Source organism: Nicotiana tomentosiformis, chromosome 8 (assembly GCF_000390325.3).
Source record: "Nicotiana tomentosiformis chromosome 8, ASM39032v3, whole genome shotgun sequence".
Taxonomy (NCBI): domain Eukaryota; kingdom Viridiplantae; phylum Streptophyta; class Magnoliopsida; order Solanales; family Solanaceae; genus Nicotiana; species Nicotiana tomentosiformis.
Genome location: NC_090819.1, coordinates 127,552,950 through 127,575,735, shown reverse-complemented (window position 1 = coordinate 127,575,735; position 22,786 = coordinate 127,552,950). Strand labels below are relative to the sequence as shown.

Here is a 22,786-nt window from a genome sequence, read left to right as displayed (position 1 = left end):
CTCACTACTTTTTAATTTTCTGGGGCTTCCTTCAGATGGTGGGAGGCTTATAAGAGGTGCAGGCCGGTCGGTGCAGCACCACTTACATGGTAGGAGTTCTTCATTCTCTTCTTGGAGAAGTTCGTGTTGCAGTCTCGTAGAGAGGAGCTGCGCAGACAGTTTGAGTAGTTACGTAAGGAAGGTATGTTTGTGACGCAGTACGAAATGAAGTTTTCTGATTTGGCTCGTCATGTAGTTTGGTTGGTTCCCACTGATAGGAAGAGGATTAGGAGGTTCATTAATGGCCTCACATATCGGTTGCGGTTAGTTATGACTCGGGATAGGGTATCTGGTGCTACTTTTGGTGAGGTAGTTGACATTGCTCGGCAGATAGAGATGGTCCATAGCCAGGAGCAGGGAGAAAGGGAGGCCAGGAGGCCTCGTGGAACGAGTGGTTTCATCGGTGTTCCTTCAGGGGGTCGTCCTTGCAGACACCCTCAGACGGGTTGCCCAGTTCATCGTGGTGCATCATCCATCCATGGTTCGTACAATTCTCATTAGGGTCAGTCATCTCTCATTGCCCTTCCAGCCCAGAGTTCGTCCCGTGCTCCTTCAGTTCAGGGTTCATTTGCACCTGGTGCTTCTAGTAGTTATTCTGGTTCTTAGGTCCCGATTCAGTCCTCACCACCACCACCACCACCAGGGAGTTGCTTTGAGTGCGGGGAGTTTGGGCATGTGTGGAGGTAGTGTCCTCATCGCCCGGGAGGTCCAGTGCAGTAGAGGAATCAGACTACGACTTTATCACTAGTTACTTCGCCACCTGCCCAGCCAGCTCGGGGTGGGGTTCAGTCATCTAGGGGTCGCCCAAGAGGGAGAGGCCGATCAGTTGGCGGTCAATCCCGATTCTATGCTTTTCCTGCCAAGCCAGATGTCGTTGCTTCAGATGCAGTGATCACATGTATTGTCTCAGTGTGCCACAGGGAAGCTTCTATATTATTTGACCCTGGTTCCACTTATTCGTATGTATCATTGTACTTTACACATTATCTGGATATACCCCATGAGTCTTTAGTTTCACATGTTCGTGTATCTAAGCCGATGGGCGATACTATTATTGTGGATCGTGTGTATCGGTCGTGTTTGGTAACTATTAGGGACTGGAGACTAAAGTTGATCTCTTATTCCTTAGTATGGTTGATTTCGATGTAATCTTGGGTATGGACTGGTTGTCTCCATGTCATGCTATTCTGGATTGTCACGCAAAAACCGTGATGTTGGCAATGCCGGAGTTGCCGAAGGTCGAATGGAGAGGTTCTCTAGATTATGTTCCCAGCAGGGTAATCTCTTATTTGAAGGCCCAACGTATGGTTGGGAAGAGGTGTTTGTCCTATTTGGCCTTTGTGAGAGATGTTGATGTAGACACTTCTACTATTAATTTTGTACTGGTAGTGCGAGACTTTTCAGATATATTTCCTATAGACTTGCCGGGTATGCCACCCGACAGGGATATTGATTTCGGTATTGACTTGGTGCCAGGCACTCGGTCCATTTCTATTCCTCCGTATCGTATGGCTCCAGCTGAATTGAAAGAATTGAATGAGCAACTTTAGGAACTCCTTGATAGGGGATTCATCATGCCTAATGTATCGCCTTGGGGTGCACCGGTTCTATTTGTGAAGAAGAAAGATGGTAATATGCGGATGTGCATCAACTACAGGCAGTTAAACAAAGTTACAATTCAAGAACAAGTATCCTTTGCCATGTATTGATGATTTATTTGACCAGCTTCAGGGAGCGAGGGTATTCTCCAAAATTGATTTGAGGTCCAGGTATCACCAGTTGAAAATTCGAGATTCAGATATTCTAAAGACGGCATTCAGGACCCGTTATGGTCACTATGAATTTCTCGTGATGTCTTTTGGGCTAACCAACACCCCAACAACATTTATGCACTAGATGAATAGTGTATTCCAGCCGTATCCTGATTTATTTATCGTAGTATTTATTGATGATATCCTGGTGTAGTCATTTATCCAGGAGGAACATACACAACATTTGAGATTACTATTTTGTATCATCTCGGGAAGGCCAATGTGGTGGCCAATGCCTTGAGTAGAAAGGCGGTGAGTATGGGTAGCCTTGCATTCACTCCTGTTGGTGAAAGGCCTCTTGCAGTTGATGTTCAGACCTTGGCCAACCAGTTTATGAGATTAGATGTTTTGGAGCCCAGTCGGGTTCTAGCTTGTGTGGTTTCTCGGTCTTCTTTATATGATCGTATCAGAGAACGCCAATATGATGATCCCTATTTCCTTGTCCTTAAGGACACAATTCAACACGTTGATGCCAGAGATGTTACTATTAAGGATTGAGGATGCAGGGTCGGATTTGTGTGCCTAATATGGATGGGATGCGTGAGTTGATTCTTGAGGAGACCCACAGTTCTCGGTATTTCATTCATTCGGATGTCTCAAAGATGTCTCATGACTTGAGGTAGCATTATTAGTGGATGAGAATGGATAAGGATATAGTGGGATTTGTAGCTCGGTTCCTCAACTATCAACATGTAAAGTATGAGCATGAGAGACCGGGTGGATTACTTGAGAGACTTGAAATTCCGAAGTGGAAGTGGGAGCACTTATTCAAACAGAAGGATCTAAATTTGAGGCAACGGAGATGGTTGGAGCTGCTAAAGGACTATGATATTACTATTCTGTATCATCCCGAGAAGGCCAATGTGGTGGCCGATGCCTTGAGTAGAAAGGCGGTGAGTATGGGTAGCCTTGCATTCATTCCTGTTGGTGAAAGGCCTCTTGCAGTTGATGTTCAGACCTTGGCCAACCAGTTCATGAGATTAGATGTTTTGGAGCCCAGTCAGGTTCTAGCTTGTGTGGTTTCTCGGTCTTCTTTATATGATCGTATCAGAGAGCGCCAATATGATAATCCCTATTTGCTTGTCCTTAAGGACACAATTCAATACGGTGATGCCAGAGATGTTACTATTAAGGATGTCGGGGTATTGAGGATGCAGGGTCGGATTTGTGTGCCTAATGTGGATGGGCTGCGTGAGTTGATTCTTGAGGAGACCCACAGTTCTCGGTATTTCATTCATTCGGATGTCTCAAAGATGTATCATGACTTGAGGCAACATTATTGGTGGAGGAGAATGAATAAAGATATAGTGGGATTTGTAGCTCGGTTCCTCAACTGTCAATAAGTAAAGTATGAGCATGAGAGACCGGGTGGATTACTTGAGAGACTTGAAATTCCGAAGTGGAAGTGGGAGCATATTACCATGGACTTCGTAGTTGGACTCCCGCAGACTTTGAGGAAGTTTGATGTTGTTTGGGTGATTGTAGATCGGTTGATCGAGTCTCATATACACAACTCATATTTTTCTGTCGTAAACATTCACATTCATATATATATATATTACTACATTACCCAAAATGGAATTGAGAACGGGAAGAGGCAGTGTGGACTTATATATCGTACTAGAATACACAATAACAATAACAAACCCAGTAAATTCTCACAAGTAGGGTTTGGAAAGGATAAGATGTACGCAGTCTTACCCTTACGACGGAAGGGTAGAAATGTTGTTTTTGAGGGATTCCCGACTAAAGAAATGATGAAAAGAGGTAAAATCATTGCACGAGAATGCAACATATCAATTAAGAATGTAAATAGGGCAGGGTAGGGTAGGGCGGGATACGACAAGCCTTGACCCGCTAAAATTTTGACCCGCCCTGCCCCATTTAGCGTTTTGTCAAAATTTTGCCATGTCGTGCCCCACCCCCGCTCTATTAAGCCCTGCCCCGCTTAGACTCACTTTTATTTTTTTCTCTATATTTTTTATTTTGCAATATGCTTCTAATTTTTTTTTACCTTTTCAACTTTCTATTGAAACATTTAAAATATTGTTTAATTGTTTATGCATGGTGATTGAATAAATATAATTTTTATCAATGTTATATAATTTATCAAAAAATTAATTCCCCTTATATTAATGTTCTACTCCAAGAACAAATACAAAAGCAGATAGATGGTTGTTAGTGGTTGTTAGTGGTCCAAAAATATTTTGTCTTTAAAAATGAATAACATCTCTACTATTATAGATCAGTTTCTCTTCAACTGGTGATACTTACTATTCTAGGATACGTTTATCAAAAATAGAATTTTGTCACTGTTCACTAATTAGAATACAATAATGCACATTCTGTTACAAATTCAAAAGAGCAGAAGGGTGCAACTTAAAGGAGCAGAAACTAGTACCACCACTGTTGATTGATTAAACTCGAACTCGATTACAAAGGTAAAGCCGACTGAAATCTCAAATGCAGAAATTACAATGAAATACTAGAACTAACAGTAACTAATGATAAAGGAAGCAGAAGGAGATGAGGAATGCAAAAGAACTGGGAAGAGAAATATAATCATTCATAACAACTAAATCCCTCATTCGCAATGCCGACTTCGTGGTGCCTTATACTGTTGTCCAACCAATTTTACCCCTTGTCACGAGCATTTCCCCATTTTCAGACGTAGTCCCCAAGTCGTTTAGGCGGAATGATCGTTCTAGAAGTCTTGCATGGCATTCCCATGTGCTCTGCTTGCGTGGCTTCCACGTCATCTCTATTTTCATTCACAACAATACTCCCCTCCTCAAAAGCAACCTTGTCCTCAAGGCTGGGATCAACCGGATCCACAGTGTCAGTGGCATCTCCCAAAATCAAAGGAGTGACATGATGATTAGGAGTTCCCACACATCGTTTCAACATGGAAACATGAAAGACCGATTGGATCTTAGCAGACTCGGACAGCGCTAAGCGGTAGGCAACATTGCCAACGCGTTTCAACATATGATAAGGACCAAAATAGCGTCTGCCAATCTTGTGATCTCGCTGCAAGCGCAAAGAAGTCTGCCTAAAAGGTTTTAACTTTACATACACCCAATCACCAATATCAAAGGTCGTATCAGTGCGGGACTTATCTGCCAATAGCTTCATACGGTTCTGAGCCTTTAACAAATTGTGCCTGAGGATTTGCAGAACTTTATCATGTTGCAACAAGTAAGACTCAACTAATTCGCTTACAGTGCTGCCCAAAATATAGCGAGCGATGGTGGGAGGTTCACGACCATAGAGTGCTTGAAATGGAGTCATTCCAGCTGTAGTTTGATAAGAGGTGTTATACCAATATTCTGCCCATGGTATCATGGCAACCCAGTGGGAAGGAACCTCAGCGACGAAGCAACGCAAATACTGTTCCACACACTTATTAAGTGCCTCTGATTGCCTATCCGTCTGAGGATGATAAGCAGTACTCATGGCAAGAGTAGACCCTTGTAAACGATGAATTTCTTGCCAAAACAAGTGTAGGAACCTGAGGTCATGATCAGTCACGATAGTCCGAGGAGGGCCATGGAGCCTGATTATACCTACCACGAAAGCCTCTGCCACAATATGAGTAGAGAAAGTAGAAGGTAGTGGTATGAAGTGCCCATATTTCGTGAGGCGATCTACTACAGTCATGATTGTAGTCTTTCCCTTCGAACTGGGAAGACAAGTGATAAAGTCCATCGCAATGTCCTCAAATACTTGATCATGGATTGGCAATGGCTACAATAAGCCTGCAGGGTGAAGGTGAGAATCCTTCATTTGTTGTCATATCTGACAGGCTGCTACAAAAATATGTACGTCGTGACGCATATGCCTCCAAAAGAAATTAGATGCCAAACGATGGAAGGTGAGAGCAACCCCAGCATGACCTCCAGTAGGAGTGGCATGGAACTCAAAAATTATTTTCAGGCGTAAGGAAGAATCGGAAGGAATAACTATCCTTCCTTTATAAAAGAGTAACCCATCTTTGAACAAATAGTCTTCGTAGCCGGCATCTCCACGACTCAAAGCATGTTGAATGTCCACCAACTCCGGATTGGAGTGGTTCAATTGCTTCAACTCAACCTCAATAGCAAAAGAATTGACCGAGAGAGTCATGAAGGTCGCTTCTAAAGTCCGAGAAAGAGCATCTGCGGTAGAGTTTTGTTTACCAGGCCGATACAAAATGCGAAATTCATATCCCACAAGTTTAGTGAGCCACTTCTGTTGCTCAGGTGTTTGTGTGGTTTGCGTAGTCAAGTTCCTCAACGATTGCTGATCAGTAAAGATTATGAATTGACGTCCCAAAAGGTACTGTCGCCATTTACTCACAGCCTGAGTAATTGCAAACATCTCTCTATGATAGGTGGAGGCCTTCTGCATACGAGAGCTTAACTTTTGGCTGAAGTAAGCAATGAGGTGTCCTCGTTGTGAAAGAATAGCCCCGATACCTTGTCTGGATGTGTCAGTTTCCACCTGAAATCCCTGACTAAAATCTGGTAGAGCCAAAACAGGGATGGAGCCCAACTTGGCCTTCAAAGCATCAAAGGTATTTTGTTCTGCATCTGCCCACTTGAAAGAGTCCTTGCGCAAAAGATCAGTCAAACGACCAACTATAGTAGCATAATGATGAATAAACCTACGGTAATAACCTGCAAGACCAAGGAAACTACGAACATCCTATACAGAACGAGGGGGTGGCCATTGCTGGATGGCCATAATATTTTCAGGGTCTACGGACAATCCTTGGGAAGAGATGATGTGGCCTAAATAGTCCACATATGGTTGGCCAAATAAGCATTTGGATCGCTTGGCGACTAGCTGATGGTCGCGTAACAACTGCAAGACCACCTGTAAATGTTCCATATGTTCATTCCAAGATGAACTATAGACCAATATATCGTCGAAGAAAACCAAGACGAAACGACGGAAATGGGGCCGAAAAATCTCATTCATAGTTGCATGAAAGGTGGAAGGGGCATTCGTCAAGCCAAACGATATTACCAAGAATTTGTAGTGCCCGTCGTGGGTACGAAAGGCAGTCTTGGCCACATCCTCAAGCCTAACCTTGATCTGATGATATCCGGATAACAAGCCCAACTTGGAAAAGTAACAAGCTCCGTTCAATTCGTCAAACAATTCATCGATAATGGGAATTGGGAATCGATCACGAACTGTGATGGCATTGAGTGCCCTATAGTCAACGCAAAACCTCCATGTACCATCCTTCTTGCGCACTAACAATACCAGAGATGAAAACGGGATGGTGCTGGGCCATATCACTCCCTCCTTAAGCATATCCGTTACAAGTTGCTCCATAGCTTGTTTTTGGAAATATGGGTACCTATATGGTTTTACATTTACAAGTCGTGCCCCAGGGGCGAGGTGTATTGAGTGATCCTGTGCACGGGAAGGTGGCAAACCGACTGGCTTCTGAAATAAATCAGCATAGGACTCCAATAGGCTACACAAGTCAGGGGCCATCTCGCCTGACATTCCTCTCTTATCAATGATCATCTCTAGGCAAAAGAAAGAAGAAATAACATCAGTTGCTGCCTTGCGCCTCAAACTATGCAACTGAATTTGGTGAGCACCGGTGGGGGAATCTCCATGCCATAGCACTTTGGACCCTTTCAGAGTAAATTCAAACTCTTGTGTTGCATAATCAGTGACAGTGCGCCCCAACGTTGCCAACCATGCTACCCCAAGTACTACATCAGCACCGTGGAAAGGTAGGACATATAAGTCCTCAACCAGCGTAGTTCCTTGAATCAACAAGGTGACTTGTCGCACTACCTATTCACAACGAAGTCTCTGGTCACTGCCCACCATTACGGCAAAACTGGGAATGGCCTCAATTTGGAGTTGGAGATGTTTGGCTGCTCGTGGTTGCACGAAGTTGTGAGTACTTCCTCCATTGACCAACACTTGGACCGGCGATCCACTCACTTGCCCAGTGAATCGCAAAGTTGATGGAGAGATTCCACTTGTTAAAGCATGGTAAGAAATAGCTGATTGCTCCTGTAATTCCAAACATTACAACTCCTCGGCTATGAAATTATCAGTAACAAAGGATTCCGGCAAGCCAGGGTCTACATCGGATCCATCCGTAAGCAATAAAAGCTGAGGAGGTGTCTTGCATTTATGACCATCAGCATATTTCTCTTCACAATAGTAGCACAATCCACGTTCACGAAGACTCTGTAATTCGACGTGAGATAGGAGTCTGAGAGGTGGATGATTTGGTGGGTAAGAGCTAGATGCGACTGGGATGAGTGGACTAGAGGATTTTGCGATGTGGGATGACAATGCAAAATTAGGTGTGAGTAACAAGGGTGACGTTTTGGTAAAGGTGGGTCGAACATGCCCTTTTTCAGTCTAGATCCTTTTTTCGTGAATATGCGCCAAATCTAAAGTCTCCTCATAAGTTTTTGGCCAATGGACAAGCACTGAATTCTTAATATCTTCTCTGAGCCCAGAAATAAAGCGACGTACCATACGACCATCGGTCATGTCGTCTGTTTCATTGGCAATATTCTCAAACCGACTCTGAAAATCTGATACGTTGGTGGTTTGTCGAAGCTTTGCCAAATGTCCCTCAGCTGATTCTAACCCTTTCTGACGGAAACGAATTCTCATTTTTGGTGCGAAATGATCCCAATCCACCAGTTGTTTATTCCGAAAGAGCCAACGATACCATTTGAGAGCTTCGCCATCCAAGTAGAAGGAGGCTATTGAGAGCCTTTGATCCTATGCTATGTGGTAAAAATTGAAGTAATGATCTGCTTGAAAAATCCAGGCCTCTGGATTTTAGCCACAAAATCGCCCTATCTCCACCGGACCTCTGTGGCGAAGAATCGATGCTGCTGGAGGTTGGTCATCGGGTGGGTCTCTCCCATGGCGATGGCGAGTGACATCCATCGTTGGGTCTCGATGTTGATTTCCCACCACTTTCAGTAACAATGAACGGATATCAGAAGGATTGAATCCTTCACTCCCTGAATTGATTCTTCTACGAGAGACTTTAGTTTTTGGTCATCCATTTTGGACCTCTGGATGAAGCACCAATCTTACAAATTTAAAAGAGCATAAGGGTGCAACTTAAAGGAGCAGAAACTAGTACCACCATTGTTGATTGATTAAACTCGAACTCGATTACAAAGATAAAGCCGGCAAAATCTCAAATGCAGAAATTACAATGAAATACTGGAACTAACAGTAACTAATGATAAAGGAAGCAGAATGAGATGAGGAATACAGAAGAACTGGGAAGAGAAATATAATCATTCATAACAACTAATTCCCTCCTTCGCAATGCCGACTTCATGGTGGCTTATACTGCTGCCCAACCAATTTTACCCCTTGTCACGTGCATTTTCCCCTTTCCAGACGTAATCCCCAAGTCGTTTAGGCGGAATGATCGTTCTAGAAGTCTTGCGTGGCATTCCCATGTGCTCTGCTTGCGTGTCTTCCACGTCATCTCTATTTTCATTCACAACACATTCGTTTTAAAATGCAGACATTTGTAGATAATCGAATTGGGCAGCATGTCTCATTGCATAGTTCAAATACTAAAATCAGCCAGATAGTCTATACTCCATGGTTTGCCCTGCCCGCCCTGCTTTATTAAAAATTTTCAAAAATAACATTTTGTGCCCTGCCCCGCCGTGCTCTGACCCATTAAAATCTTCCCCTGTCCGGTCCCATGTAAGGTTTGCCCTGCCCCGCCATATACCAATTGCCATCTACAATCAATTTCTGACTACGACTTCTAATCGCAGTCAGTTAGTACGATTTATAAATGGTTGTTCATTAAATCACGATTCACGAATGCGACTTATAAATTGTAATGCTACTTATAAGTCGCAATTACAGAATGTGATCATCTAAAATCTTCTTATTTTGAGAAGTATTTTTTTTCAAAAGTGTTTTTCAAAAAAAGTACTTTTGATGAGAAGCGGTTTGTGTTTGGTTAATTAATTTGGAAAATATTTTTGAGCAACAATTAGTGTTTGGCCAAGTTTTTAAAAAGTGCTTCTAAGTATATTTTTCTAAAAAGTGTTTTGCAAAAAAGTGCTTCTAGGGAGAAGCTATTTTTTTCTATTTATCAAAAATTGTTTCTGCTCTCTACTAATTTTTTTTTTCCTTCAAAAAGTTTGGCCAAATAACTTAACTTTTTAAAAAAAGAGAGAGGCACTTTTGGCCAAGGAAAAAACTTGGCCAAACACGCTATTATAATGACAATTATTGAATTGGACTTATAATACGATAAATTGAAAAATAGCCAAATTTACAAGTGGTAATTGAAAAATAACCACAGTTCCAAAAGTAATCGAAATTTAGCCACTTTTTCTGTAAAACATATACTGAAGTTCCAGTATAATATACCTGTGCAACATAACATGCTGAAAGTTCATACACACGTGCTCCAATCTCCAATATATTATGCTGGAACTTTTCGCGTGTTGGAGTTGCAGCATAATATGCTGGAATTTCATATACATATACACCAATCTTCAGTATATTATGCCGGACCAATCCGTATTGCAGCAAAATAATGGCTATTTTTTAATAACTTTGCAAACTGTTTTTATTTTTGAATTACTAGAGTGGCTAGACCGTATTATTTTTACGCAATTATGTGTGCGCCTCTATCAGCATATATTTCCCTCCAATTTCAAGTAGAGCAAAAGAAGGCTTTAGGAAGAAGGGTTTCATTCTCTTCGAGCTTTGAATCTTCGAAGCCACAAATCGAAGTTCAAAAATGGCTTCTTCTTCTACGACGACACCATCAGGCCCAGAAATCCCATGGGTAGAGAAGTTTCGACCCACAAAGGTATCGGACATCGTAGGAAACGAAGATGCTGTCGCCAGACTCCAAGTTATTGCTCGTGATGGCAACATGCCCAATCTTATCTTAGCCGTAAGCAAAGAGAGACATTTTCATTTTTCTTCCTGATTTTGCTACTACTCTCTTCTTTTTTTTATCCAATTAAGAAATTTTACTTTATTATGGAGTTGAGGTTTAGTGCAGATATAGCATTGACATAGACCCGTTTTGTAATGTTTCTTGATTTGGTTGTCAAAAATGACAAACGAAAAGCATTGATAATTCATTGTGTTAAACAAAAAGGACCAATTTTGATGCTGCTTCTCGATTTTGCTACTGATTTTTTTTTGCTTGATTTATGAAAAATTGAGAAATTTTACTCTATTGGGTTGAGGTTCAGTCCAGATACAGCATTTCCATAGACCCGTTTTATAATGGCTCTTAATTTTGTTGCCAAAAACAGAAAATGAAAGACATTGATAATGAGACTAACTTTTGCTCCATTTATGGATAATGAGAAACTTTATTTAATGGATTTGAGGTTTAGTGTTTGGAAGGTGAAAAAAGAAAATGGAGAAAAAGTAATAAGTACTTCTCACAAGCTTGATTCTTGAACTGTTTGATGCTATTACTACATCTAAATTTATGCAAAGTGAAGAAAAAGAACTAACCCTTTGCGCCATGTATGGTTAATTGGTTATTAAGAAACTGTATTGTTAGGTTGAGTTTTACTGCAGAGAGTAGTACTGTGATTAACCCCTTCTATTATGGTTCTTGATTTGTGTTGTCAAAAGGTAAAAGAGAACATACGTCTAAAAATTACTTTAATGGTTATTCACAAGCATGGGCGGAACTAGGTAGAGTGAAGGGGACCGAACCCGTACACAATGTAAATAGAGTGAAAACGATTTTTTTTGGCTATATGTGAGCTCTTATGAAAAAAAAATTAAGTATAGTAGTAAAGGGGGTTCAAAATTGCTTTAGGTCTTAGGTTCAAATTCCAACTATGACATCCTAGAATTTTTTTGGATCCCCTTGTATAAATTTCTGGTTCGTCCATTGTTCACAAGCTTGAACTATGTCAGATGCTATTAAAATATCAACATTTATGTAAAAAGAAGAAAAGGTCTAATTTCTTGCTCCACTGCGGATGTTAAGAAACTTTATTTTATGGGTTCGAGAGCTAATAATTATGTAAATCTGAAGCTCCATAGTCAAATTCTAATAATGGAATGGTTATGGAGATATTCAAAGAAGAACAGTAGCGTTGGAGAAAGTCGGTACAAGCAAAGTATAGGGAGCTGGCTTTCTGGTGCACAATCAGTAAGTTCCACGTTTGGTGTAGGAATCTGCAAGTGCATAAGGAATCATTGGCCTGATTTCTCAAAAATAGTACAAATAAAAGTGGTAAATTGGGGAAAGATTAAAATTTGGCATGACTCTTGGTTTGTGCACACCCCTCTAAGAAGCAGATTCCTGAGATCTTTGCTCTTACTGCAAACAAAAAAGTCATTACAATGTAAATCTGGTCACAAATGGAGTTTAATCCATACAATGTGTCTGACTTTTGCTGGATTATAGTAGTTCTGCTACTGCGACCTCAGTTTTATTCTCTTGTGGTCAATAACTCCTGAATATGAAGCATTCCTTATTCCTTTTCTTATGAAAATCTTAATGGTCCTTGCTCAATAGTACTTGGACTTTCATAGTTGCATGGACATATTATTTGCAAAGAACTTATGCACTTTTTTGTGAGCTTATACCAGATGTTGGATACGGATTCCTTTACCTCTTGTGCATGCTCTATTTCGTGGGAGAATAGACTTTTGGTTTCAAATACAATCTTGCTGTGATGAATCCTGAATTGTATCCTTGAGTAATATTGAGTTTCAATGTGTTAATTGATGAGAATGTGTAAGAACAAACTAGTTATTCTAGTTTTCCTGGAAGTTGACCATTTTTACTCAAATGCAAATCTAATAGACTTCCAGACTCCAAAGTGTTTGTCCTTTTGGTGTCACATTGAATTGGCAAAAGCAGTTTGCGAAAAAACGTTATGCATAGTTTCTTATGCTGGATATTTAAATCTATATAAAACTTTCTGCAGGGTCCTCCTGGTACTGGCAAAACCACTAGTATTTTGGCTCTTGCTCATGAGCTTTTGGGACCAAACTATAAGGAGGCCGTTTTGGAGCTAAATGCATCAGATGATAGGTATATTGAGCGCTTGATTTGATATAAAAATTATTTGTTTCACATGATTCTTTCTTGCTTCTATAAAATTCTTAGAAGTGTTAATGTTTCTTGTGCAGAGGCATCGATGTTGTTAGAAACAAAATCAAGATGTTTGCTCAGAAGAAAGTTACCCTACCCCCTGGGCGGCACAAAGTAATTGTTTTGGATGAGGCTGACAGGTTAGAAATGTTATCCTATAAATTTGAGACATCATTTTGTGCAGGGGCGGACGCAGCATAGCAATACCGGGTTCGTCTGAAACTAGTATCTTCGACATGAAGTAAAAATATATGCGGGAATGTTCACTAAAATTACAACAAATAGCAAATATGAACCATAATTTTAAAAATATAATGGGTTCAATGCTAAGTATCTTAAAAGTTGAACCCATAAAGTTAAAATCCTGGATCCGCCTTTGATCTTGTGCTCGGGGGCTTGAAGTCATATGAAAAAAACTGTTTACTTTTCTATCTCGTTTGCACCATCTCTATCAATTTGATGGATTCTCAGGGGTAGTAGACAATCTGTCTCTGTGGTGTTGACCTGCATTTTCTGCAGTAGCTCAATAATTTTACGTTTCATTTTTGGGTATGGGAATCTTATTGCTGTGTTCAATGATCTTTTAGCATGACGTCTGGAGCTCAGCAAGCACTGAGGAGGACAATGGAAATATACTCGAACTCCACTCGCTTTGCTCTTGCCTGCAACACTTCTTCTAAGATTATCGAGCCTATTCAAAGTAGATGTGCCCTGGTCCGATTTGCAAGATTATCTGACCAAGAGATCCTTGGACGCCTTATGGCCGTGGTTGCAGCGGAAAAAGTACTAGCAATCTTATTCCTTGACGCACATGCTATTTTCTTCTAGTGTTCCTCATGCTTCTTCGAAATAGTTTCTTTTTATCCTTGTGTTAAATCGACAACTTTTGTCTGCCTAATGAGTCAGGTAGCATGTTATTATTCCCTTAATCTGTTGCAGGTTCCTTATGTACCCGAAGGTCTTGAAGCTATTATATTTACTGCTGATGGAGATATGAGACAGGCCTTAAATAACTTACAAGCAACACACAGTGGATTTGGTTTTGTCAACCAGGAGAATGTTTTCAAGGTTACAAGGCTCACATATCTCTTTCATATAATTATTCATCTTTTGACAGACCCCCTTGATGATTCCACTCTCTTTTGCTGAATGCTAGGTTTGTGACCAGCCCCATCCGTTGCACGTGAAAAATATGGTGCGGAATGTCCTTGAAGGGAAATTCGATGATGCTTGCGCGGGTCTAAAGGCTCTATATGACCTTGGCTATTCTCCCACCGATATTATCACAACCCTCTTCCGAATTATAAAGAACTATGACATGGCAGAATATGTCAAACTGGAGTTCATGAAGGTTTGCCTGTTCTAGTTCTGAAAATTTTCATGTTTATAAGCTATCTTTGGTTTAGCATCATTTATTTCTTTTTCTGCTGGTATAACAGGAAACTGGTTTTGCCCACATGAGGATCTGCGATGGGGTTGGTTCGTATCTCCAGATGTGTGGTCTGCTGGCTAAACTATCATTGGTTCGAAAAACGGCTAAGGCTGCATAATTGGACAGGCATTTGAAGTACATGGACAACAGAGAGATTAGTCCTTGGTGATTTTCCTTTTAATCTCCCCAAGTCCTAGCTTTCCTTAAAAACACCTTAGCTTATATGCCAAGCGTTGGCCTGTCTAATTGCAAAGTCATTGACTTATTGTTGTTGTTACTATGTGGAAAATGATTGCTGAACTATTATGCATTTAATTCTTCTAATGTAAAGGCAACCTTTTTAACTCTAGGAATGAACATGCTAGAAAAGGATCGTTCAATGCTTGTTAAAAGGTGGATTAAGTAAAAATAGTAGCTTCAAGATCCTCGTCCAGAGTCCTTTGCAGTAAATCCGGTAGTTATAAATGAAAAAACTTATCCGCATTCCGTGTTTAGTCAAATTAATAAAGGCATCATGTGTTTTCATATACACTTTTATTCTTTATAATGGTTAAATAGTATATATTCTTGTCTCAATCTATCATTTACTCATAATAAATTGAACAGTTCAATGTAAACATCTGATTTGAGCAAACATAGTAAATTTTTTGGGGCAAGTGCATATATAGCTATTTTCAGTGATGCTATTAGAGATTAACCAGTACTTATTTTGTCCTGAAATTTTAAATTAAAAATTTTAATTTCAGGATAATACAATACATTTTTGTCCTAAAAAATTGAACTAATGTTCGGGACGCACATACTAATTCTTAAATAGCAGCCCAATAAATTGGCGGGTGTGCTCCTTGTCTGGTGTGTGCGCTCCCCGTGGAGGTAACTTATCAATAATTGCTTTTAGAAGAGTTGCCTTTCATAACGTGTTTAAAAGAAATATATTCTTAAACTTAATGGTTAATAGTCAATGGTTAGGCTTCATTTTCCGTACATTGTTACATTTTTTTCTCGTTGACTGAGAATAGATATCAAAACTATTATTTACTTGACCCTGGTTTGCTTTTTATTTAAATAATTAAAATTTATTGCTAAAAAATTCAAGCTGTTACCCGTTCTTGATCACCTAATTCGCACCCTTTGAATTTGTGACATTTCAATTAAAATATAATACGAATAGGTAATTGGTGATTGATATGAAATCATATCAAATTAGAGATCGGGTGAGACCGTTGTTTTTATTTTAGTTTATTTATGAAAATTTGAAGTAATAATAATGTAAAAGTGGTATCATACCCGGGACGGAGCTAGCCTATGTTACGGGTTCGACTGAACCCAATAACTTTTGTGCATATTTTGTATTTATCTTGTGAAATTCATGAAATATGTACAAATTATTATTTTAGAACCCAATAACTTAAAAAAACTAGAATTCCGAACCCATAAGCTTCAAATCCTGACTCGATGGTACCAACTTTCGACGTTGGGTTTTTCTACTGCAATCTGACTTTCATTTTAGCTAAGTGATAGAAAACGCAATCCAAGATAAAAGTGAAAACTTTAACAAGGAAATACATATACTAATAAACTCGGTAGGGCATACCGAATTGCTGGTACAAAAATGCACTTTTAAGAAAAAAGTATTAATACGTATTAATATCATTTCATAAAGGATGTATTAAAAGGTGAAAATAATTATAATTAATGATTGAAAAAGTTGAAGAATAATATTATTCCATGACCTTGTGACATATTCGAACAAGAAAGATGCTGAAGGAGAATGTTCAAAGAAATTGCAATAATGAGACTTCAGAACAAAGCTATAGCTAAATCTGTCTGCTTTCTACCTAAACTTTTAACCGGTGATCTTTTATGTACTCATTTTCTTACTTTAAACTTCTTGGAGTGATTGAGTCGTGAATAATATAATATAGGTAAAGAGAAGGTAGAAGAGATTAGAGTGTACCAATAAGAGTTGTGGTGGAGTGGTAAGTAATCCGTCATCCTTAATCAGCGGTTTCGGCTTTGAGCCCTAAATATCAAGTCGTCTTTGTTAGGGATTGAAATTTTCCGGCGCGAATCCGGATTTAGTCAAACTCAATGCAAATATCAAACATCTAATGAGAAACCAAAAAACAGAGATTAGAGTGTACTTAATGAAAGAAACTTAACATGTTTTCTTCTTGTATCTTCCTGTTCTCTTCTAGTTTTTTCTCTCCCCCCCCTCCTTTCCTTTTTAGTGAGAGAATTGTGTTAAATACTAGTTAGTTCAACCATCAACCAACAATAGTTATATCCTTTTTCCCCTTTCGGAAAAGGAAGACGCTACAAGAAAAATGTATTGCTCATCTTGATATGTTTGTTTCAGTATTAGAGGATATTAGACAAATGGCTGTTCTAAGATTTAAATCTTATGGTTTCCTTCATCGACTTCAAGTAAATTTACGATAATAACTAAGCTCATGGTAAAATATTTATAGATATTTAATGCACTTCATAATATATAAACATAGTCAACAAAAATTACTGAGTTCCCTTAATTGTGGAACTCTAGATCCGTCCCTGATATTAGGAACTAAAATTATTGGTCATTTATTATTATAACTAGAGTGAGGTGAAACGGGAAGTTGACGAGACTTAATAACATAGCACGAGTGAATTTATAATTGTAGTTAGTAAATGTAAAGTGATGAGTATAAATTTAATACAATATGTAATTTAGATTATTCAATATATATATATATATATATATATATATATATATATATATATATAGATTAAATAGTCATGTTCACACTTCTTTAAAAAACTTTCTTAATTTTTGAAAACGTCCTCCTTATTCTATCGTGCCGATCCTTTCCTTTAATGGTGAAGAAGACATTCTTAAGAAATATCTTCATCACAATTTATATATTTTGTATCATCCACTAAAACAGTATTCTATCTTGTATGTTATGTACAACAACTGTACTTATCCCTTGTGTTACTGGACGAAAACATCAAAGGAAAAGAAAAAGAACAAAGATTAGCCGGCAAAATTACCTATGAAGCTATAATAAATAAATTAGTGATATAACTTGAATATAAACATGTTCATATTCAAAAGCAAAATATTCTATGACATGACATATGTGGTGAAAGCAAATACTCAACTATCTTAGGTAGAACTTAGCTGTCAAAGCCTTCAAATTGTCCGAATATGTACTCTTATTTAGCTTTTTCACATTTATACAAACATAAAACATGTGGTTGTGTTTGTATTTATAAAGTAAAATGTCAAGAAGAGATAAGAGAAAGGGATTTCCACTAAATGCAGCATAAGACCATTTTTGAAATGTGAAAGTTGGAAAACCAAGTTATCACCAGAATCTTAAGATTCATTATCATGTCGTGTTTTTAGCAAATAAAGAGCAATCTTTATAAAGTCGCATTGTTTTTATTCTGATCACTCATTCGTTCTTATATCTTCTAGAGAGCAAAGTTCTATAAACATCTTTTCATTATTCACCCCTAAAATTTCAGAATTTCACCTAAAAGGGGGATTATGAGGATTGCAATTCATAAATTTGAAACAAAATATTGGATGACGAAATGTTGTATGGTGACCTAATTTAATCTTTTAAAAAGGTAAACTATAGAAATTTAATGTTTTTCACACTTAAAAACTACCTCTTTTGTTTGTTTTGGGATCGTTAGCTAAATAACAGTCCAATTGATTGTTTATATTTTAGCCAATATACATAAATTATATACGATTGTACATATACTACACATGAATTTTATATACATCAGTCATCTATTGAATGAGAGGCTATTTAGATTAATACTTTTAATCGATATGATATCTCAAATGACTTGAGTCCAGGACTTATAAAAAAAAATTTAAAACTTCTTATTAAGTATGAATAAATTCATATCGTAACACATATTTGTTGGTCATCTATAAATGAAAAAGAAGTGGAATATATATTAACCTTTTTTGGGGTATATCCACATTTCCTATGTCCTACTCCTACCAAACTTACATAACCCAGAGAAGCAAAAAGCAAACAAATCCTTTAAAAAAAATGTGCTCACCGCGTCTTCCCGTCTGAAAGATACTTCCCAGCAGTTAAAAATCCTCCCTTTTTACTTATATTCTTCCCCAATTCTTGAAATTCAGTTTTAAGGCTTCTTCATCTCTGCTTCCAAGCTACTTCTTCCCTTACACACACACACATTCAATTATATATACACATCCAATAAATTCTTGAATTTGCTCAATTTTTTTACAATACAGAGTGAGGAAAAAAGAAGAAATCAAGAATGATGAATAACAGAGATCTAGAGAGAGGAGGAGGAACAAAATCAAGAAATGGGACATCATATCCTCAACCAACATCAGCTTATTATGTGGAGAATTCTGAATCACAGTGGACATCTTGGTTGGTTCCAATGATTGTGGTTGCAAATGTAGCCATGTTTATTGTAATCATGTTAGTTAACAATTGTCCAAATAATATTAGTGACAGTTTTAACAGCAGAGGCAGAAAGTGTGTTGCAAGGTTCCTTGGGAGGCTTTCTTTTCAACCCCTTCAGGAAAATCCTCTTTTTGGACCCTCTTCTAACACGTAATTTTCCCTTTCTCTTTCCCCCTTTTTTTAGTTAAGCTAATTTTGTTGTTTAAAATTTTGATTTATAGACTAGTTTGAAGTTTTTTTTTTCCAATTTGATATAGCTTTAGCTTAGTGAGATGCATTCTTGATTTCTGTTAATATGTGGTTCTTGAAAAAGACTGTTTCTTTGATCTAGTTAAAGGGGTTGGCTTTTACATACTATTTATTTGGGTAAAATTGTTCAGGCTTTTATAAAAAGTTTTTGGCTTTTTTTCAGTTTTTAAGTAGATCAAATTAATTCCAAAAAGGAAACTTTTGGCAGTAAAAGCATTAACTTTTTTGGTTAATTTGTGCCTGATTTGTGATTCAGTTCCTTTGTTGTGTCTTTTTTGTCTAACTAAGAATTTTGTTCTGCGAGTTTATGCTCCTTTTCTTCAATCTAATTTTATTACAAGGTTTTAAATTGTGTCTTTATTATTACTGTATTTGTTGAAGTTTTTCGAATTAATGAAACCAACCTTACATGAAGATCTATTTGCGGGAGGTAATGGACATTGTCAAAAGCTCAATTCTGTTGATGGCAATGACTATGATAGTACCACACTAAGTGCTGTGTTTTCTGTAACTTTTTGTACATAATGAGACATCAACATAAATTTATTATAAAGAAAGAGGGGAAAAAAGGTTAATTGTGATAGATACTAGTGAACTGTCAGGTTGGTAAACAGATTCGGGAGGCTGTTTTCCATTTTTCCAGATTTGGAATCACCACTTCAAACTTTGAGGTTGATTTGAGCAGTGGATAGTTCTTCCGACCATCAGACCAAATCGGTAGATTCCAAAGTTTGTTCATTTGCTACTAAACTGCGAATCATTCTCTCTCCCTCTCCTTCTGCCTTTTTGTTCATTTCCATTGGGGGGGGGGGTGCATATTGGACAGCAAACCAACTGTTAGATGGATAAAAATATGGATGAGAAGTTTTTTCATCCGATAACTAAAACTTACAAAATCAGGACATATGTAGAAGTGCTTCAGCAGAAAGTTTACACTAACCTTTGATGAAAAATGCACTAGTTCCCTCTTAAGAATGTTGTCTTCACGGAGAGACTAATTGGATAAACTTTTTCTGTGTATTGCAGATAACGAGATACCTTTTTATGATGGTTGTGATTTATTATTGAAATATTTGTTACTTTATTACTTTAAAGGGGTGAATGTTCCCATGTGACCTTGCAAATTCTGATGTCACTCTTGTTTGAAAAAAATTAAGGAAAAAATGGAATCAGACAAAGGAACTGTTACATACTGATTCTTCACTGTAATTGTGCAGACTACAGAAACTGGGAGCGCTAGAATGGAATAAAGTAGTGAACGAGCATGAAGGCTGGAGACTTCTCACTTGTATCTGGTTACATGCCGGTGTTGTTCATTTGCTTGCCAACATGTTGAGTCTGGTTTTCATTGGGATTCGCCTTGAGCAGCAGTTTGGATTTGGTATGGTTCTCATTATCATTTTAAATTACAACAATTTTGTCCGTCTGTCTGTTCATTTCCCCCCTGAAATTGTGCCCTGTCATCTATGCATCTAGGGGTGCATTGCCATTTACTGAAATTACATGTTCTACTTGCATTCTCTTTAAAAATAATTTCTATTGCTTCTTTCAGATATTTCTGCCTTTTGTTTTCTTATCTTAGAATTCAACCAGTGTCCTACTTTGCTGCTTATTTTCTATTGCTCACTTTTATCTACTGTTACATACAGTCCGTGTAGGGGTTATCTACCTTTTGTCCGGAATTGGTGGGAGCGTTCTTTCTTGCCTTTTCATTCAACGCAGCATCTCTGTTGGAGCTTCTGGTGCTCTATTTGGACTTCTTGGAGCTATGTTATCAGAGCTGCTTACTAACTGGACTATATATACCAATAAGGTATAACTCTATTATTCCGTTGTTCTTTTATTTTATTCTTTTTTGTTTTTGTTTTGGGGATGGGGTCATGCGGAGATCTCAAGAGCTGCCTTATCCATTTCTTTTGATTTACTTTCTTCTTCCACATGAAGTTTGACCTTTTTCTAATCATAACATATAAGTTTGTAGCCGTGATTGCAAAACCAAGCTATTCATATTGGCTCATTAAGCACCTCTTGTGTTCTTACTCCAGTTGAGGAGGTTGTTTGATTCATTTATAACAAATTCTAAGTACCTAATTCCTCTACTAATCATCCTCATTTTTACAGGCTGCAGCTCTTTTCACTCTTATTATCATCATCGCGATTAACTTAGCTGTTGGTCTTCTTCCTCACGTTGATAACTATGCCCATATTGGAGGTTTCATGAGTGGTTTTCTTCTTGGCTTTGTTCTGCTACTACGACCTCAGTTTGGTTGGATCGAAAGGCAACACCTTCCAGCTGAAGCTCGCCTCAAGTCCAAGTTCAAAGTTTACCAATATGTTCTCCTGCTGATTGCCTCGATTTTGTTGATTGTTGGGTAAGCTCTATCACTGCTATGGTCAATTCTACATTTGCCTTATTCTAACATCTAATTTACGTAGTTCTTGTTGTTGCTTCCTATGAAATTTTTCACTCATAAAATATGTTAGAAAGGTTGGTAATTTTTTTAGCTCGGGATAAGTTATTCGTTGATCATGATTAGATGTTGAGTATACTATGATCTGCATACAGAGACATATTTAGAATTCAGAGTCAGTGACTACTAAGAACATGTCACTCACTACTCCTCTGCAACTATGGCTGTTGACTCACTATAAATCTATATCTGTATATCAACTAGTCATATAAATCTTGTAAATCCATTGTACTCTTTTTGGGTCTACAGCAATATATATCTTAGAAGGATTTATGTCATTCACACTGGCAATTTAAACAACTTTACGCTATTATTATAGTTTAACTGTTTACAGGTTATTTATCATTTATTCCACATTACCATTCAAAACTTATTATAGATGGTTACTTTTAACGCAGTGAAACTTAATTGTGTAATTTTTTTTTTTTTAACATCTTCAATGCGTGGACTGCATATACATATTTATATACTGAGCCAAAAGCTAGGTTGCTCAGATCCTTCAAAGATACTGCCGGGTATGTGTCTAATCATCCAGAAGTTACACGCGTGCGATCACATTTTTGAAGGATCCAAGCAACATAGTCCAGAAGTAGTGATGTGTCCAAATCCGCCGTATCTGATCATCCACCTAATTGTTTTTTCTTTTTCTTTTTTCCTTCCAAATTCTACAGAGTCACAGTGGGATTGGTGATGCTATTTAGAGGTGTGAAGGCAAACGAGCATTGCAGTTGGTGCCGTTACTTGAGCTGCTTGCGTACATCACGTTGGAGCTGTGATAACTAAGAGCTTTTCCATTCTGTTCTGCGGCTATGATATTTCTCATTATTTCTGTCTTTATTCATCTTAGACTAATTAAAACATATTGTTCATATGTTACTTTTACATGTATAGCGACTGCTGGTTTTGTTGTGTGGATATATTATAATATATTGTAAATCTGTATACTATTTGCAGTGGATCTCCATTCTTTATGTAAGATAGCAAATTTTTTTACCTTGTTATTATATTGTTTAAGCAAATGACAAATTTCTATGAATGGCAATGAAATGACGAAGTCCACCAACAAATTTTAGTGCTATTGGTACATTATGCCCTTTACAATTTTAAGATCTTTTTAGATCAAATCTTAGTTCCTTTTTAAATCAAATAAAGTTACCTTTTTATCCCTTCATATTTCATCTACTAGAGTAAAAAATTTACTGTCAACACAACCCCTTCAGGTT

At 38.0% G+C, this 22,786-nt stretch overlaps 3 protein-coding genes and 1 long non-coding RNA gene across 4 annotated transcripts; 3 read left to right on the top strand and 1 right to left on the bottom strand.

Annotated features, from left to right (window-relative positions):
- Positions 1 to 204: 204 nt before the first annotated feature.
- LOC138898129 (uncharacterized) lies at positions 205 to 540 on the top strand. The gene has a single exon (XM_070184166.1). It carries the CDS (start codon positions 205 to 207, stop codon positions 538 to 540), a length of 336 nt encoding a protein of 111 aa, XP_070040267.1.
- Positions 541 to 10,509: 9,969 nt separating this feature from the next.
- On the top strand, positions 10,510 to 14,736 carry LOC104113043 (replication factor C subunit 2). The gene is made up of 7 exons (XM_009623125.4): positions 10,510 to 10,779; positions 12,794 to 12,900; positions 12,999 to 13,100; positions 13,548 to 13,743; positions 13,900 to 14,028; positions 14,117 to 14,311; positions 14,400 to 14,736. The coding sequence occupies exons 1-7, from the start codon at positions 10,621 to 10,623 to the stop codon at positions 14,508 to 14,510; spliced, it is 999 nt and encodes a 332-aa protein (XP_009621420.1). The 5' UTR covers positions 10,510 to 10,620; the 3' UTR covers positions 14,511 to 14,736.
- Positions 14,737 to 16,084: 1,348 nt separating this feature from the next.
- LOC138896730 (uncharacterized) lies at positions 16,085 to 16,600 on the bottom strand. Its single transcript, XR_011410128.1, has 2 exons — positions 16,537 to 16,600; positions 16,085 to 16,415 (listed from the first exon to the last, which is right to left on the bottom strand). It is a non-coding gene; the product is annotated as an uncharacterized lncRNA (long non-coding RNA).
- Positions 16,601 to 18,434: 1,834 nt separating this feature from the next.
- Positions 18,435 to 22,521, top strand: LOC104113042 (RHOMBOID-like protein 2). Its single transcript, XM_009623124.4, has 5 exons — positions 18,435 to 18,993; positions 20,310 to 20,473; positions 20,742 to 20,905; positions 21,214 to 21,464; positions 22,235 to 22,521. The coding sequence occupies exons 1-5, from the start codon at positions 18,689 to 18,691 to the stop codon at positions 22,344 to 22,346; spliced, it is 996 nt and encodes a 331-aa protein (XP_009621419.1). The 5' UTR covers positions 18,435 to 18,688; the 3' UTR covers positions 22,347 to 22,521.
- Positions 22,522 to 22,786: the final 265 nt, after the last annotated feature.